Source organism: Mustela erminea, chromosome 2 (genome assembly GCF_009829155.1).
Source record: "Mustela erminea isolate mMusErm1 chromosome 2, mMusErm1.Pri, whole genome shotgun sequence".
Taxonomy (NCBI): Eukaryota; Metazoa; Chordata; class Mammalia; order Carnivora; family Mustelidae; genus Mustela; species Mustela erminea.
In genome coordinates, this window is record NC_045615.1 from 74,719,341 (window position 1) to 74,738,191 (window position 18,851).

Consider the following 18,851-nt stretch of genomic DNA (forward strand, 5'->3'; position numbering starts at 1 on the left):
CATTTAGGCATTATTGGTCATCTCCTCTGGTGTGACAGTTTCAAAGACTTCTTATTTTTTAAAACCATGACAATTTTGAGTACTGGTTAGGTAACTTGTAGACTGTCCATCAAACTGATTTTGTCTGATATTTTTTCTCATGGTTTGACTAGGGTTAGGGCTTTGTGGAAGAATAACACAAAAGCGGTAAAAAATGTTTTCATCACATCTTACCAAGGAATACACTATCATTGTGACTTCTCACACTCTGTTACTATTGATCACCTGGTCTAGGTAGTGTTTGCTATATTTCTCCACCATACAGCTATACTTTCCCCCTCTTGTCTTACCCTACCCTTTGAAAGCAAGTCTCTAAGGGCAGCCCATACTCAATTTGGTGTTGGAGGAGAGAAAGGGGATCAAACTCCACCTCCTGGTAAAAAATAGCTTTTCAAAATAAATATAAAACTTTCTCAATTCCTTAAAACATATACTGATTGCCTCAAAGCATTCCATAATGCAATTCCATGCTTATTTAATATGAGTCACTCTGACAGGCACTTTATTTTTTTAATTTTTTTTAAGATTTTATTTATTTATATTTTGAAAGACAAAGATCACAAGTAGGCAGAGAGGCAGGCAGAGAGAGGGGAGGAAGCAGGCTCCCTGCTGAGCAGAGAGCCCGATGTGGGGCTGGATCCCAGGACCCTGAGATCATTACCTGAGCCGAAAGCAGAGGCTTTAACCCACTGAGCCACCCAGGTGCCCCTGACAGGCACTTTAAGTAAGAGTCAGACACAGTCCTTCACAGGGCGTTTATAAAATAATAAAGATACCACAAGAAAAATCCAAGTACTATAGTGTGTCAAAAAAGGAAATCAAATTCAGTTAGAGTAATGAAAAGTTTCAAACAACAAGGGATATTCAAGCAAAGCACTCAAAACTGAATAGTATTTTTACACCTGAAAATATATTAAAATTGAGCACCCATTTACGATTAAAAACTGAACAAGGTGGGAAGTATGTATGGAGGGAACATATGTCAACATAGTAAAGGTCACATATAATAAGCCCACAGCTAATATCATATTCAATGATGAAAAGGTAAAAGCTCTTCCTCTAAGATCAGGAACAAAAAAGGATGCTCACTCTCACCACTTCTACTCAACACAGTATTGAAAGTCCTTGCCAAAAGCAAGTAGGTAAGAAAAATAAAAAAGGCATCCAAGTCAGAAAGGAAAAAGGAAAAGTGTCATTTCTTGCAGATGACCTGATATTACATATAGAAAACCCAAAGACTCCACCCAAAAAAGAACTGTTAGAAGAAATGAATTCAGTAAAGTAGCAGGATACAAGATCACTATGTAAAAATCAAGTATACTTCTATATATAAATAATGAACTATCACAAAGAGAAAATAAGAAAATTCCATTTACAGCTGCATCAAAAAAACAAAATACTTAGAAATAAATTTAGTGAAGAAGGTGGAAAACCTTGGTTTACTGAAAACTATAAAACACTGATGAATGAAACTGAAAATGATATAAGTAAATATAAAGATATTCTGCATTCATTGACTAGAAGAATATTGTTTAAATGTCCATACTATGCAAAGCAATCTACAGATTGCTGTCGGTCTATAGATTTGACAGATCTCTGTGAAAATTCCAAAGGCATTTTTCACAGGATTAAAACAAACAATGCTAAAATTTGCATGGAACTACAAAAGACCCCAAATAGCCAAAGCAATCTTGAGAAAGAACAACAAAGCTGGAGACCTCTTGCACCATGGTTGCTAACTATATTACAAAGCTATAGTAATTAAAACAGTAAGAAATCGGCATAAAAACAGACACACGGGGGCATCTGGGTGGCTCAGTTGGTTAAGCACCCAACTCTTGATTTTGGCACAGGTATTTCATGATCTCAGGGTTGTGAGATCTAGCCTGGCATTGGGCTCCATGCTCAGCAGGGAGTCTGCTTGAGATTCTCCCTCTCCCTGTTCCTCCCCTCTCTAACATAAATTTAAAAATCTTAAAAAAAAAATAAACAAAACAGATACATTGATCAATGGAACAGAATAGAAAGCCCAGAAATAAACCCATGCATATATGGTCAGTTAACTTACAACAAAGGAGCCAAGAATATGCAATGGGAAAGGACAGTCTCTTCAATAAGTAGTGCTACAAAAACTTGACAGTCATATGCAAAAGAATGAAATTGGACTACTGTCTTACACCACACACAAATGAACTCAAAATGGATTAAAGACTTGAATGTAAGCCTGAAACCATAAAATTCCTAGGGAAAAACATAGGTGGTAGGCTCCTTGACAATGATCTTGGTGATGATTCTTTGGATCTGACTCTAAAAATAAGCAAGTGGGACTACTTCAAACTAAAAAGCTTCTTCATAGCAAAGGAAATTTTCAACAAAATGAAAAGCCAACCTACTAAATGGGAGAAATTATTGTAAATCATATATCTAATAAGGGGTTAATATCCAAAACACATAAACAACTCATATAACTCAATAGCAAAACATTAAACAACCCAACTTAAAAAATGGGCAGGGGATGTGAACAGACTTTTTTTTTAGATTTTTCAATTATTTACTTGAGAAATAGAGTGTGTACAAGCGAGAGCACAAGCACGGGGAGCAGCAGAGGGAGAGGGAGAAGCAGACTCTCTCCTGAGGAGAGACTCTGAAACCATGACCTGAGCCAAAGACAGATGCTTAACCAACTGAGTCACCCAGGCATCCCTAGACATTTTTCCAACGAAGACATAAAGACTGCCAACAGACACATGAAAAGATCCTCAACATCACTAATAATCAGGGAAATGCAAATCAAAATCACAATGAGATATCATCTCACCCCAGTCAGAATGGCTAGTATCAAAAAAAAAAAACAAAAAACAAAAAACACAACAAGAAATAACAAGTGTTAGCAAGGATGTGGAGAAAAGAAAACCCTTGTGCACTGTTGATAAGAATGTAAATTCATCCAGCCACTTGGAACACAGTATGGAGGTTCCTCAAAAAATTAAAAATAGAATTACATATGCTCCATCAATTCCACTGCTGGGTATTTATCTGAAGGGGGAAAAAACCCTACTAACTCAAAAAGATATATGCATCCCCACGTTGAATTCCTAACCGCCAATACCTCAGTATATGACAGTATTTGGAGACAAAATCTTTAAAATGGCAATTAAGGTTAAATGAAGTCATTAGCATAGGCCCTAATCCAAAATGACTGTGTCCTTTTAATGAGATTGAGATTCAGAAGCTACAGAGTGCAAAGGATCTGAAGATACCGAGAGAAGAGAGCCATCTACAGGCCACAAAAAATCTAAAAGCAAATCTGTGGACACCTTGATCTTGAGTTTTAGTCTCCGAAACTGTGAAAAAATAAATTTCTGTTGTTTAACCCACCCAATCTGTGGCATTTTGTTAGGACTGCCTTTGCAAATACAGATGGTTAGAGATTCTAAATGAAATCTACTTTGGCAAAACTATGCACTGTGATTTAGTATTTAAACTTTGTTATTGAATCGTACCTTCCCTTCATTAGTGAGATGCAGTAAGATAGAGAAGAAAAAGGGTGATGGGGTGCCTGGGTGGCTCAGTGGGTTAAAGCCTCTGCCTTCTGCCCAGTTCCTGATCCCAGGGTCCTGGCATCAAGCCCCGCATCCAGCTCTCTGTTGAGCAGGGAGCCTGCCTCCTCCCCTCTCTCTGCCTATGTGATCTCTGTCAAATAAATAAATAAAATATCAAAAAGAAAGAAAGAAAGAAAGAAAGAAAGAAAGAAAGAAAGAAAGAAAGAAAGAAAGAAAGAAAGAAAGAAAGAAAGAAAAAGGGTGAGAAGAGCCTCAGAAACAACTTTAGTTCTTTCACGTTAGAATTTATTTCCTATAGGGGCGCCTGGGTGGCTGGCTCAGTGGGTTAAAGCCTCTGCCTTTGGCTCGGGTCATGGTCCCAGGGTCTTGGGATCCAGCCCCGCATCAGGCTTTCTGCTCAGCGGGGAGCCTGCTTCTTCCTCACTCTCTCTGCCTGCTTCTCTGCCTGCTTGTGATCTCTGTCAGCTTGTGATCTCTGTCAAATAAAACCTTTAAAAAAAAAAAAAACTATTTCCTATAAACTTACCATTCCAACTCTAACCATAATAGCAATTTTTGCTCCAATTAAATTATTTCCCCCCAGAACAGTATGTAGGGATTTCATGAAGATTCTGTAGAGGTCTACTATGGTACTTTATTCACCAGGCCTCTTGATACAATCTTTCCTGGGGGCAACAAACCTTCCCAGAGGGTCCACTACTACCGCAAAACGTCGCCTGGAACCTCCCTTTCGCTTCATAGAAGAGGACAAGGGAAAACAGGAAATACATTTAATAGTTAATAAGCACACGTCTTGGACTTAAGAGTATTCCCAAATATTTTTAAGTCAACTTTACAATAGGTGACTCTATTTTTCTTTAATTGCACCCTCAAAGAATATACAGCAGGGAGGTAAGACTCAGGCGCCCGCTTTCCAGAGTCAACCGCGCCCAGCTGCGGCCAGATAGGAACACCCCACTATGGGTCCGTCTGCAAGGCGGGAAATCAGAAAGACACGTAAATCTCCCGTAAACTCTCCTGCCCCATGTCCTTTGCTTTTTCTAAGCTTGTGTTTACAGACTCTTTTGGCGCGGCTTTCCGTAACGAGTGTGAATACTCCTAAGAGATTAGAGCAGAAAAAAAGAAATAGAAAAAAAAAAAGAGAGAGAGACTGCAGATCACTGACACCTGCGCTTCAGGAACAGCAATTCCAGCGGAAGACCAAAGTCCAGGATAGTTCATTAACAGACAAAAAAAATCACCTAGTTCCGTATATATTCACCCACCTAAAAATTTAGAAGCTAGATAACTTTGTGTTTTGGTAACTACGGCAACTTCAAACGTAACTACCCTAAAGTAAACAGTAAACAAACTTTTCACCTTCCCAGTCGGCGGGATAATCAGAGAATCAGGATTCCCTAGTCTCGCGAGAACTTCTGACTCCTGTGTGCGCGTGCGTCAGAATCAAAGAGCTGGTGAGCCGCCCAGTCCCCACGACGGGCGGGGGAGGTGAAGCAAACTCGGAGAGGAGGGAGGGGCCATCAGGAAGGGGTGGAATCTTGGAGGGGCCGTGAAGGAAGGAGCGTAGGGAAAGACGCGTGCGCCCCGCCCCTCGCGGCGCTTCCCCGGAATAGCGTCACTAGCTCTATAAGAGAGCGTGCGCCGAGAGAGCGGGCCTTTTACATCCGGGAAGCGTCGGGGTTGCGTTACGTTAAGGTCGGCTGTCGTGTTTTGTGGACCACGGTGGTAATTGGGGCAGAACTTTTTGGCTTAGTTAAAATGCAGGAGATTCAAGAGTCGTGTAGTGGTAGATTCACTTCAGCTGTGAAAACCTCTGGGTTTGAAAACCTGAGGAGACTTAGGTGTTCATGAGGTCACGAGGCGGCCACGTGCAGCCCTGGCTGCCGAGTCTAAGAGGCCGAGCGCGCTCGGGTCTTGGGCCCTCGGGCAGAGGCTCGAAGCACATGGCGACTTCGGCAAAGGTCGTGAAGTCCGCTGTCGGTGTCCAGTGGCCATCTTGAAACTGCTCCGCCGGTACTCCCCCGTTTAGATGTAGGTGAGTAGTGTCTCGCTGTGCATGCGCATCCGTTATGGGATTGTGAATCTCCATGTATCTTTGGGACCTGTCGGCTGTGGCAGTCTCCCTTCCTAGCCATGGAAGAGCATATTCTTGTTTATTGGCAAAGCTGTCACCATTTAATTGGTATCAGATTCTGACTTGCACAAGTAACATTCTTCACTTACGAAAACTTGGAGGGTGCTGGGTTATCGGGCACACATCTAACTCTTGGTTCCAATGTTTCCAGGAAGCAGAAGTAATTGTTCCGATGGACGATAGAAAACATGACCTGGTAGGTTCCTTTTTATTAATATTTCGTAGTCAGTCTGAAACCCTTAGTGCTAAGGAATTGGAGGGACAGAATTGGCCCGTTTTTGCTGTTACTTTGTCATTGGAAAGGAGTTAATAGCCAACTAAATAGAAAGTAACAGATAGTTGCTAAGACTTCAGCACCGTGATGTGAGTACAGATCAGTGTTTCAACGTTGGTTATCTTCTCTTGCAGGTAATCAAGAAATGCCATGTGGTATGGGTGAAGTCCTGTTTGTTTAGAAGCCTGTGGCGCACTGCCAAAAGGTGATTTTAAATCTCAACAGCTTGGGTATTGAGTGGCTGGTGATATTCTGGAAACTATCAGGGTGGTGTGTTCGATATAGGTCTGAATTTTTTGCCTATAGCCTTTACGTAGGGAATAGGTGAGCACTTTCTTGCTTGCTATAATTAAGTAAAATGCTAGATTTGTCTGGAAAATCCGTGTTCTCTGACTAAATGATAAGGAGGTGAAAAGGTATTTGTCACTGCAAATAATAAAGACTACCTCTTAGGGTAAGAACTGGTGTTGCAATAGTATGAAGGAGTATCCTTGTGAGGTACTACAGTATTTGGAGGGAAACCACATTAAAGGCAGATACCCCTAAGGGACAGCACAGTCATTTTGTACCACACAAAAGATGAAGACTACGGTATAAGGTGAACAGTTATGCACTTTATTCACACAAATGTGCACAGAACACCTGTGTCTTTTAAAAGTCACACTTAATGCTTAACAAGAAAAAATTAGCTATAATAAAGACATACATTATGAACCAAGTATTCAAGTTTGAGCAAACTGTAGGCTGCCTGTTCACTCTCTGTCTTTAAAGTGTCCGACCTCTGGTTTTAATAAAATTTCAATATAAATGTTCCTTGCATCTGCACTATAGTTTAACTAGAAAGGTGGCCTGTGCGACATTTCAGTAGAGATAAATTTTCTCTCCTGTATTGCACATTTTCTCAAGCCTTTGTGCAGGTGTACATTGTGTAGCTCTATCATTTCTGTAAATGTAAATGCTTTAAAAAATTTCCTTTATCAAAAATCTTGAGTTTTCAGAAAAGTTTTAATGTTCTGCCTGATACAGCATTGCAGTTCTGTACACTATTAAGCACCTTTATGTTAGCACCAGTTTTTTACAAAAAGGACACAAGTGGATGCAGTGGAGAAAGTATTGAAGCCCCCTTCATGTGGGTTTAGCCTTTGAAGAGGATTACTTAACTGATCTTGATGCTAAAGTTCACACTGACCTTTTTACCTGTCTTTATGCATCTATTTCTTGGATATACAAAAACTGTTTAAACCTAAGGGCTCTTGATGTTAGCAATCATAATCTGGTGGTGATTGCTTAGGGAGCCTGAGGGGCATGCCTTCTGTGTTTGAGCAGAGATTTTGCATTGCTATCAGGAATGTCCTGAAAGGGTACATGGTAAGCAGCTGTCCCTTACTGGTTTGGGAAATAGCCAAAGGGGAAAATGGCCTACAGACCGCAGTGGAAGGAGGAAAGAACATTGTTAGTACTGGGTCAGTACTGGATCCCACAGGCTTACCTTAGCCTCTGGGTGTGTTTCTTACCAGCCTTTTATAAATTATCAGTGAGGTGCATAGCCACTTAATGCAGGGCCTGGCACGTAGGTGGTATATGAATTAAATCAGTGGACACAAGTTAGAGTTTTCTTCCCACTACATGAGCAGAGAAAGCTTTTTTAATAGTTATTTTTACTAGCTGGGACAGGACAGTAGAAATCTACATGTTTTGGTCATTACAAGAAAGTTGGCAATAGATGGCACTCTCAGTCATGGTACAGCAAATTGGCATGATGCCAAGGAAAAATAAAGCTGTAAATTTTAGGGTAGCTGAAAGTAACTGCTAGAGGATGTTAACAAGTAAGATGGATAAATTAAGTTGTACATCCTAACAATTTGAAAGCATTCTTTACTCTCAGGTATTCCAAATTTTGCTAGGTAACTAGAATATGTTGCATGGTACAAAGGCTTCATTCAGGAATGTATTGTGACTGACCCTATTCCAGTTTAGGTTTATAATGGATTCCTTCACCTTTTTGGCCCTTGATTTCCTCATTTATCAAAGGCTACAGAAATTTCATTGTGGAAATTTCTCAGTCTTAAAGAAAATCTGAGCTTAATTACACAATACTATTTTTAATAAACCGTATTGATTCAGTTATAAACTTGTAAGCCAAATGAAGACCGCCTTATTGCACAACTGACAGTAATCTCTGGAGAGTGATGAGAATAAAGATTCAACAATGCTAATCAAGAATAATTAGTACTACACTGAGGTATCTAACAAAGGATGTTCACATCACAAATTTCTCAAGCAGCAATGGTGTACATTATTTAGTCACAACACAAAAGCAGGAACATGGCTCTCATCCCCATAAGTTGGCATCTCTGGCTGAGTGCTAATGTAGAGGTTGAAAATTTTCCAACATATTCCCTTCAGATTTCTGTGAAGGATTATAATTTGGTGACACTTTTTATCCAAGGTACAAAGGCTGAGACTTTGGTATAGACCCCAGGTGAATCCTTGGCTCCACAGCCATATCCCCAGGAGGTCACCCCATACACAACCCAACTCTCTCCTGACCGAACACACATGAGTGGTCCTCCACTGTCTCCCTGGCAGCTGTCAACACGTTTGTGTTCCTGCAGATTTCCAGCACAGAGCATTCTTCCTGTAAACCGACCCTTATAACGTTCTTCACAAAACCTCTTGGGAAGCAGGGGGATGGCTGCTTGTTGTAGAGTTCTTGAATAAGCTTTTCCTAGTCAGACCAAATAATCTGAATTAGATGACAGCTAAAGACCTTACAGAAAACATTTAACAGTTCAGTGAACATTTAATATTCTTAAAAATAAAAACCTTACTGTGATCTAGTGTAGTTTAAAGGAGTGATAACTAAATGGTTTAGGACATAAAGTGGCAAGAACTACTCTAAATGTAAGCATGGCATTTCATAAGGACTGAGTAGCAAACAGGCCTAAGTTTGACCATTTGAGGTTAGTGTACTCGACTGGCATGCCACTCATTGTACAGTGACTAAAATGTAGAACTGATATTCTCCACGAGTCTTTTCTTGGATGTAAATTGCATTGTTTTTCTTGCACCCTATTTACTCAATTGGAATAACTCATAATAAAACATTGTGTGAAACTGACTCGACTTTGTCATTTCTGTTAAATTATGTGTCTATAAGGAAGGTAAATGAACCTTCCCTCATAAATTGTAATGGATATAATTAAGCCTTCCCAGAGACTCAGTTTGCCTCATAGATGCCTGTAGTGTACAGAGAAGGCATGTACTCTAGATTTGATAATTGTATCATCCAGAAAGTGTTTTCTTGCTTTTCTGTAGCTATGAAATAATGCAATTACAAAGCCCATATTTTGTGCAGTGTGTGATGAACACAAGTGTTGACTAAATAAAACACTGAAATTATCACACATGGAACTACTTTGATGGTCTTTCAAGAGTACAGTGATCAGTGTTGTTCATTTTTAATGGAAAGCAGTCAACCTATCACTTCTTCCTCAGTAGCCATTTGTGAATCAAGCACCCAATCCAGGTAAGCCCCACATCCGTTTCAGGGGCCATCCTGAACAAGCACTAGCTGATTTAATTCTGTAGCAAAGGCAGTCCAGAAAATTGTTTGCCTGACTGAAAAATGAACATCTTGCTCTAGCTTTGGGGTTGGGAGGGTGGGATCTCCACTTAAAAGCAGCTGTTCTTTTGTCTGTTCTATATTTAGAGATTTTCCATAAAATTGAGCTTGATAATAGCCTTCATTACAGAAAAAGCAAGGCCATCACATACCAAAGCCCTCTGACGGTGTAGCTATATCATTGTCCTGGAAAAGTTAAAATAGAGTCAGCCAGGCACAGGTGTTGGAGTAGGGTCTTAAAAATTGGTTTCCTCGGGCTCCCTGCTAGTCTGGAACCGAGAGTACAGGATTCTCTATCCTATAAGGCAATTGAATTCTGTCAATTTGTTCTAATAATGGTAACAGTACTGTCAGGATATGAATCCAGATGTTTGGCAGAATTTCTAAACAACTAAGCCTGAACCCAGGTTTTCATAACCATTGTACACCCAAAAAGTACTGATAATCCCAGACATAAGAACAAGCCCAGGTCTCATTCGTTCTTTGTATTATCTACATTACCTGTGTCTCCCCATCCTGTTATGTAACAGTTGGAGGCGGTTTTCTGTGGCCTCTCTCTCCGGAGTGGCAAACAGGCCGGCAAAACATGGCTGCTAAATCTAACACATTGCTCTTCTGGTCCTTCTAATCTAACCAGAGCGATGTCATAGTCACTGCTGTCAGGTCGATAGCCCCGATGAATCACAATCTGCTGAACTCCGATTTCTTCTTCAAATTCTTCTGGCACCAAAGTATGATAATCCCCAACCCTAACAGCATAGTTCCTTGTGCTGTTACCATACCTGAGGGGCAGAGAGTAGTAAGCGGTTGGAAACAACTCTCAGGGACAGTGGATTGAGCTACTTTCTTCCTAATCATCCCTTTCTGTAAGTTTACCCTTTCCAGTTCTCTGAGCCCACCACTCTCGGCTGTGTACTTCAAACCCATTTCATCGCTTCATTTCACAGCTTAATCCAGGTTCCCATGTAATTGTTTCCTGAGAAGAAGCAAATGTGGAGCACAAGTAGCAAATAACAGCTAATTGTTAACTTGTTATTTTCCCATCATGAGAAAAGATGAAAACAGGAACAAACCGTATAGAGTAAAATTACTGTCTTGTATTTGCTGTCTTTGTTTTTCTATCATTTCTGAGATGTTAGTTCATCAGAAAGCTCCTGGAGAGCAGAAATCATCGCTGGTCTAGCTTTGTATTCCTCAAAGCACTTAGCACAAAACTATATTTTCAGGGTGACATATATTCAGTATATTCTCTCAAATCTGTCCAGATGTTACCATATCTGATTGAAAACTGCAGTCTACCCTTTGTCCTCCAGCCCTCCCAATATCCTTATTCTCTCTTTAACACCACTTTCTAACAGGCCATCTGAGTTACTATTACATTTGTAGCTCTGTCTCCCTCTGCTTAAACAAGAGCTATCCACGGGCAGGAATCTTTATGTTCACTGATGAATCTTAAACACCTACAACAGTGATCCCTGTTAAGTAGAAATGCAGCATATATTTTGATTCAGTAAATGAATGTATATTTTTAATGTGTCTTTTTCCCTTAAACTATTCAATTTAAGTAGAAACAATATTTACTAAATTGAGAGTTCTTAGCTTGTTTTTTCAACCACATACCTTGATTGTGGTGCATCAACCTAAAGCAGTTTCCCAACCTCAGCACTACTGACATAGGAAACCAGATAAATCTCTGTTGTGAGAGAAAGGCTATTCTGTGCATTGTAGAATGTTTGGAAACATCCTTGGTCTCTCTTCACAAGGTGGCCAGTAAAGCACCTGCACACACCCCTCAATTTTGACAACCAAAAATGTCTCCAGACATTTCCCTATGTGCTCTCTGGTGCAAACTGGCCACAGGTGAGAACTACTGACATAGACTACATGATCCACCCCACTTCCTGATTACTTCCTCTTTCTCACTTAAGATTCTATAGCACCTTGCTTACTTACACCTACCACTACTTAAAACATTCTTGATGGCTTAATTTCCAAAATGCCCTTTTAGTTCCCTAACTTTCTCACCTACTCCCATCGTGATACCCAGAACTGGTATTCACCAAATACTACACATTTTTAAAGTCTTGATTTCAAGCATTTCCTACTTTCCACCTCCCATTTTTGCAGTTTTAACAGCTCTAGACTCTTTCAACCCCATTAGACTTCAATCCTTTAATCCCACTAGTTTCATTTACTGCAATCTCACACCACTTATGATTTCCCTTTTTTACCAGGCTTGGATTCCACAATCACTCTTTTGCAAAAACTCAGTCCTTCATTCCTTTCATATGTGGTTTCATCAACTCAGCTCCTACTTTGGGCTAGCATCTGATTTTGAGTTGGGAAAACATGTGGTACAGCTCTCACCTTAATTCTTTTAATGAAAACTTGGAAGTCTTACACTAGATAGGAGACCTGTACTTGAATGTGAATTTAGAGAAGTCAGGATTTTCTAGTGACTACCTATTTAAGTACAACCTCACATTTCCTCCTATAAAATTACTGGAAACTCTAAGTTGCTCAAACAGTAAATACCCCTATATAGGTCTTGTGGTATATAAAGTAGTTTACTTAACTATGTCAGCACAAAATACTGAACAGTGCAATGAAGATGATTTCTCTTTTTCTGCCACCTATTGCTGATCTGTAATACTAACAATTTCCTGTGATTCCTTGATCCTCCGCTTCCAACCTTAAGTCATCACAGATCTTTAAAATTCAGAAGGCTTCGGGGTGCCTGGGTGGCTTAGTGGGTTAAAGCCTCTGCCTTCAGCTCAGGTCATGATCCCAGGATCCTGGGATCGAGCTCCGCATCGGGCTCTCTGCTTGGCAGGGAGCCTGCTTCCTCCTCTCTCTCTTTGCCTGCCTCTCTGCCTACTTGTGATCTCTGTCAAATGAATAAATAAAATCTTTAAAAAATAAATAAAATAAAATTCAGAAGGCTTTTTATACATTGTTCCCAGAGAATACACTCTTGTGGATTCCACTTCAAAATTAAGTGAAGTTTGGCATTATTTCATATCCTGAAACAGTAAAAAGTAATACTCATGGAGAAAAATCAGATTTAAATACATCATTTCTACTTTCTGTGTACTGATACTATTATAAAAATTCAGTTTGCCTAATTAATGTATTCAGGTTTTGAAGTAAAACCTCAAGTGATTTAACACCTTTCTAAAAAGAATTATTGCCAAGGGACACCTGGGTGGCCCAGTTGATTAAGCATCTGACTCTTGGTTTTGGCTTAGGTTGTGATCTCAAGGTCATGAGATTGAGCCCTGAGTGGGACTCCACAATCAGGGTGGAGTCTGTTTGAGATTCTGTCCCTCCCTGTCCCTTTGCCCCTCCCACTTTGCTCTCATGTGCTCTTTCTCAAATAAATACATCTTAAGGGAAAAAAAAAAAGAACTGCCAATACATCCTTGAAAGTGCTGCTGAAATGTTGCATATATCTTTAGCATAGAGTTGAAGAAATTATCTTGAGCTCCACTGTCCAGTACTGTAGCCAGTAGCCACATGTGGATAGTCTGAACTAAAATGTGCTCAAAGTATAACATACACATTGGATTTGAATACTTAGTATGAAAAAGATTGTTAAATATATTGTCTTCATAGATAATAAGTATTAAATACCCCAATTTTTATATTTTGCAATAATAGTTTGGATATACCACGTTAAATAAAATATATAATTAAAATTAATTCAGCCTCAGTTTTTTTTAATAGTTATTTAAATATTAGAGAATGCACATGAGCAGGGGGAGAGGAAGAGACTCTCAGACTCCCCACTGAGTGTGATGTGGGGCTCAGTCTCAGAACCCTAAGATCATGACCTGAGCCAAAATCAAGAGTCAGACATTCAACTGAGCCACCCAGATGCCCCTGACCTATTAGGTTTATTTTTAATCTTCTAATGTGGCTACTGGAAAACTTAAAGTCACATTTATGGCTCACATTGTATTTCTGCTAGATGGCACTGGTCTAAAGAAACAGTTTGGCATAAACTAGGTACCCTGTTTTATTATATCTCGAATGCAGTCTCTTATATTGCTTATAATTTTTAAGCCTGAATTATGGACATTCCCTTCATATGTGAACTTTTTATATCCTTTCAGATAATTACATTACTGTTCACCAAAAAAAAAAAGTCATGGCTGCAATATTTTCCCCTCTTTGAAATACAGCTGTGATACTTTGCTAAAGTAATCCTTGTATCTAAACTAGCCATATAAATACATTCTACATGATCTGAAAATTGGGTCTTCAGCCAGTAAACAAAGAAACGACATTATTGCAGCAAGGAAATTTTGTTTTAATTAAAATACTCCATTGTTAAAGTCTTGGGCAATCTTGCCTTAATGTGTCGCCTCATGCCTGTGCCTGGACTTCTGCAGCAGTCTGTCCAATAGCCTTGCTGCTTTGAGTTTTAATTTTTTCAGTCCCTTCATACTACAGCCAGAGTGAGGTTTCAGTCTGACAACACAACTACTCTTTTGTATACCCTTCAAGGGCTCTCCATTGTCTACACAATAAAGTTCAAATGCCTTACATGATATGCAAATTCATCCAAGAATGGCCCTTGCCCACCGGATACCAGCCTGGTCTCTCTGCCCCTATCATTTTAGTTCCTTGAAGAGGTGTCTCATACACCTGTCTTTATTCAGACTAGTTGCAGTATCATCCCACCCCTCCCATTCTAATAATGGCAAAAACTGGTTTTATCACTCAAGTCTCAAGTAAAAAACTCCTAGGAAGCTCTGCCTGCCCTACCCAAAAACTGCCCAGTCCTGTCTTTGAACACTCCCAATCACACTGTTCTCACATTTATAACAGTTTCTAAGACTGTTATCAGGTCCTCCCAGGTAAAGACTCTGTAGGTGTAGGAACTATGCCATACTCATTTTTGTATCCTCAGCACTAGGCAAGGTGGGTGACACAGGGAAAAGTTTTAATCAGTGTATGTAAAACTTCTTTTCAAAGATATCCACATCTATATATATACACTGTCATCCCTAACTTAACTGAAGTCCGAGTCCACTTCTCACCAGTTCTATAACACCATCACTAAAATTTCTAGTACTTTTTTTTTTTTTTGAGAGAGCAAGAGAATGCACACATGAGGGGAGGGGGATCGAGAGACACAGAGAGAGAGAGAGAATCTTAAACAGACTGTGTGGAGTGTGGAGCCCATTGTAGAGCTAGATCTCACAACCCCAAGTTCATGACCTGAGCCAAAATCAAAAGTCACACACTCAACAACTGAGTCATCAAGGCACCCCCTATTACATTTTTTTAAATCCCCCAAATATCTAATGTTCTTGTTAATGCTGCTGTTTATCAGAATTACCTGTACCACTTCTAAAAATATAAATGTTCAGGCTACACAATCTCTGAGAATATTAAATTAATAGGGCTGACATAGGACCATAGGTGATTCAAATTCACAGTCAGGCTTAAGAACCACTACACGAAAGACTTAAAGGCAAAGTGATAACTCTTGCCCCCTGTATGCCTAGAATCTCACCAGGTGAAGTGAGCATCATAAGAGATTACATAGAGGCATCAAAACGCAAAACCAATACATATTACATGCATATACTGTGTTCTCAAATCAAGTACATTTCAGCCGATACTTTTGAATATACTCCAAATTTAGTATGCTCACTTATCAGGAGTTGATATTAAACTGAAAACAAAATATTTACCTGAGAAAAAGAGGAAAAGCATCATTCTTGTCAAAATGAATCTATTAGTACCTATACTTTTAAAGTTGTCCTAATTTAAGGACCCTCTAAACCTAACCAGGGATTCCCACACTCCTTTCACTCCAGTTATTCTTAGAAATAATCACAAGCTTGGAATTTGAAGAACATCCAAACAAGACTGGATTAGTTAGCTAACCAAATATTTGTCTTCTACTGTCACCTCTCTTAGTGGGTGTGATTATATACTCCAGGGATAACACTTTGGCTGAGGTTCTTAATATGATTGTGGACTCTGAAAACATTTACTGTAGTTCTAGATTTCTTAAGAAAACATATCAAGGAACCTTTTTTTTACCCCCAACATAAAAAGTCTAGTTGAGCTTCTGTTTCTTTGACAGACTTTATTATATTCAAAAATCCTTCTAAAACAAACATTTTAGGTTTGGCTGACACACCATCCACTTGTTTGCTTTGCTGAAATGCCTTCAACTCCTCCTCAAATAAAAATTGGATGAAATTGCCAGACAAGCTTGAGCAAGAAAGGATCTGAAACACAGCAGTTTAGTAAAATCCAATGCCCCCATTTTCCTGAGATTCTAGAGTTTAAGAACAAAAAATTACTGGAATTAAAAATAAAAGAGTTAATTCACGTTGCAGGGTGTGATCTTCATATGTGTTTTCTACATAGATTTCATCTCTTTAAAAGAGATGTACACATCTGCTACTACTAGAATCTGTTTATTGCTTTGTCTGGATGAAACTCAAAAAGTGATTGAAGTTGCTTGTGTAAATGGTTATAGTTGCTTGTGTAAATGGTTATAGTTGCTTAGAAGTGACCTTCTCTGCAGGATCTCACAGTGTCGTGTGTGTGTGTGTGTGTGTGTAGATACATCACATATATAGTGTGTGTGTGTTGTGTATGTGTTCAGGAAATGGTTTTAGCATGATTGATGGTATTATGTATGTCACTAAAAGACTATGCTCCTAATGAATTCTACTAGATTCTTGGTTATGCTGGAGTATAAGCTGAGCACCTGACACTCCCATGATTTTAAAAAGTGACTGCACTATCTCTGTGGCTCATCTTCGTAATTACAAAGATTTAGACATTTCTGATTTTCAGAGGAACAGTCTCGGACACTTTCTAGCTGCTATAGTGTTTCTAGGCAAAAAAATCAAAAAGATAAAATCAGGTGAAGCTATATATTCATGATCAAACCAAATATGCAATAGAACTACAGAAAAAAGAGAGTCTTATTTTGCATTCTTTCCACCAATGATGCTTGTTACCAGAATAAGCAACTAAAAGGAATTAAGTGTAATATTTATGAACTTTTCTCTCAATTATATTGCTGCGCCACAATAGAGACAGGGTCATTTCATGATACTCATAGTTTAGAGTAGAAAATATCAAAAGCAAGTAATTTATATTATGTAACTTTCATAGGGACTACAAAAAAACCTGATTTATTCCAAGTTTCCATTTCAAAATGCCAACAGGATACTGCATTCCAAAGTCTGCATTGCATTAACACTAGGAAAAATGAGAAAAATGAGATAGAAGGCCTATAAATGGTGACTCCCCAATTACCTCAGTTACCCTAATTTTAATGGCATAAAAAAGTGTTTGGGACACAGCACATGTGAAAGTTAGAAACAAATTAGAATTTGATTACTGGAACTCTGTCAGCCTTACAATAAAGTACCTTATCATGTAAAGAGGCTACCCTATGTAAAATGAATATGACAGGATTGTGGATCTGAAGTAACTGCATTCTGATCTCAACCTCCCATGCCATCATTCTTAGATTATTCTGACATGAGGGTTATTTAAAAGAATGACTATAAAGGCAAAACAAATAAACATAAAAATCTGTCATTCCACAGTATAAAATAACACAGATAGTAACAGCAGTCTATGCCTTATTAAAAAAAACCTTATTTCAAAAAAAGTTTTCAAGAACACTGGCCTATATCATCACTGCAAGAAGTAAACATCAAGGAAGGCCTGATGAACAAGAAACCATTATAGAACATATGCAGAAGTCCAGTAGTTAAAGCAGTTGAGCTATCAATAGAAAAAGGAAGTGAGAGCTAACTTCTAAACATGAAATTTAGGTCCCCAACCAGCAGACCTTAAATTAGACTCCTAAGGGACATCTGGGTGCTCAGCTGGTTAAGCGTCCAACTCCTGGTTTCAGCTCAGGTCATGATCTTGCAGTCGTGGGATCAAGCCCCACATGAGGCTCTGCATTCAGCATGGAATCTGCTTCAGAGTCTCTCTTTCTCTCCCTCCCACACTCTATCTCTCATAAATAAATAAATAAATAAATATTTTTTAAAATAAAAAGTGAATAAATCAGACTCCCAAGAAATCTAAAAGGAAGATAACCTCTCGGAACCTGAAGATCCTGCTTCTACAGGGCAGTTTCCCTGCAATTCCAAAGATAATTGATTTTTGCAAATTTCAGCATTTCTGATAATTAAAGGAGGACTGTTTTAAATCAAAGTCCTTGAACCCAGAAAAAAACAAAATTGGGAGCTTATTCGCAATCACTAGTAAGTGTCCTTAGTTTTTTAATATATTCACTGCAATAAAGATGTAAGCTGTAGCCTCCTTAGACACTGCAGAACAGGAAGTCTATGAAATCTGGTAAAGGTTACAGACCAAGTCAGATGGATATAAAACACATTTGCAAAACAATTCTCTCCCTATACATAGTAAGAGAGTCTTGCATTCTATCTACAGCATCTGAAAATGCTGTGTATCATCATCTGCTCCTCTACTTTTTAATTAACTGTCTTTATCTTATACTGAGCAGATAAAGGGAAGAAATTCAGAAATGACATATGGAAGGAATTATCTGTTGATCTAGGTTTAAGATACCACAATCCTCTAAAAGCATCCAACATTCTTAAACAGATCCACTATCTGGCAACTGAGCCCCCACTTTCATCATGCAACAACCATTTAGGAGTATCTCCTCTGTGCCAAGTAATACACTAGACACTCAGTTTATAAACGGGAGTGAGATGATTACTGAGTTTAAGCAAGAATCTAGAAGGGGCATGCCAGGGGAGGAATAATGACATGTAAACAAACAAACCCAAACATGTACCAGAAAGAAAAGAAAAAGACCATCCAGGGAACCCAAAAGTCAGATAAAAGTTTTCAACCTCAAGTACAATTTTTGGGTAATTTCCCTACTTTAAAACTTTAAGCCTTAAACCCTGAAGTCCATAACTTTTAACAGAGACCTGAAAGACAAGGTATCTTAATCAAGAGGAGGATAATGTAAACTGAACCTCTGTAGCTATTTTGCCCAAACTCTAAGCCCTAAGACAGGTTTCTCCAGGTTCTCTATAATTTCCTACCTTCTTTTTTTCCAGTAGTCGGTGTGTTAAAATCATCCTGAATTTCCTACTTTTGATAATAATAATCTTTGATTCCCTTTCTTAAAACTCAACATAATAATAGGCATTATTTGTTTTGAATTTTACAGTTTATAAC

General features: G+C 38.9%; 1 protein-coding gene, 1 long non-coding RNA gene and 1 other non-coding gene across 5 annotated transcripts in view; 2 read left to right on the forward strand and 1 right to left on the reverse strand.

Annotated features, from left to right (window-relative positions):
* Window positions 1–5,244: 5,244 nt before the first annotated feature.
* LOC116584637 lies at window positions 5,245–6,229 on the forward strand. Its single transcript, XR_004283268.1, has 3 exons — window positions 5,245–5,637; window positions 5,888–5,932; window positions 6,145–6,229. It is a non-coding gene; the product is annotated as an uncharacterized LOC116584637 (long non-coding RNA).
* Window positions 5,686–5,816, forward strand: LOC116585457. The gene has a single exon (XR_004283644.1). It is a non-coding gene; the product is annotated as a small nucleolar RNA SNORA24 (small nucleolar RNA).
* Window positions 6,230–6,604: 375 nt separating the features above from the next.
* Window positions 6,605–18,851, reverse strand: part of PRSS12 (serine protease 12) — a 72,679-nt gene continuing 60,432 nt past the window's right edge. For 2 of the 3 annotated variants that reach the window (XM_032333276.1, XM_032333274.1), the window contains 2 exons: window positions 10,137–10,417; window positions 6,605–8,738 (listed from right to left, as the gene is read on the reverse strand). In XM_032333276.1, the coding sequence (XP_032189167.1) occupies window positions 8,431–8,738; window positions 10,137–10,417 (589 nt within the window). In that variant the 3' untranslated portion in view covers window positions 6,605–8,430. Of the gene's footprint in view, window positions 8,739–10,136; window positions 10,418–15,727; window positions 15,887–18,851 lie in introns of those variants that run through there. The other variant, XM_032333277.1, reaches the window with a different exon arrangement.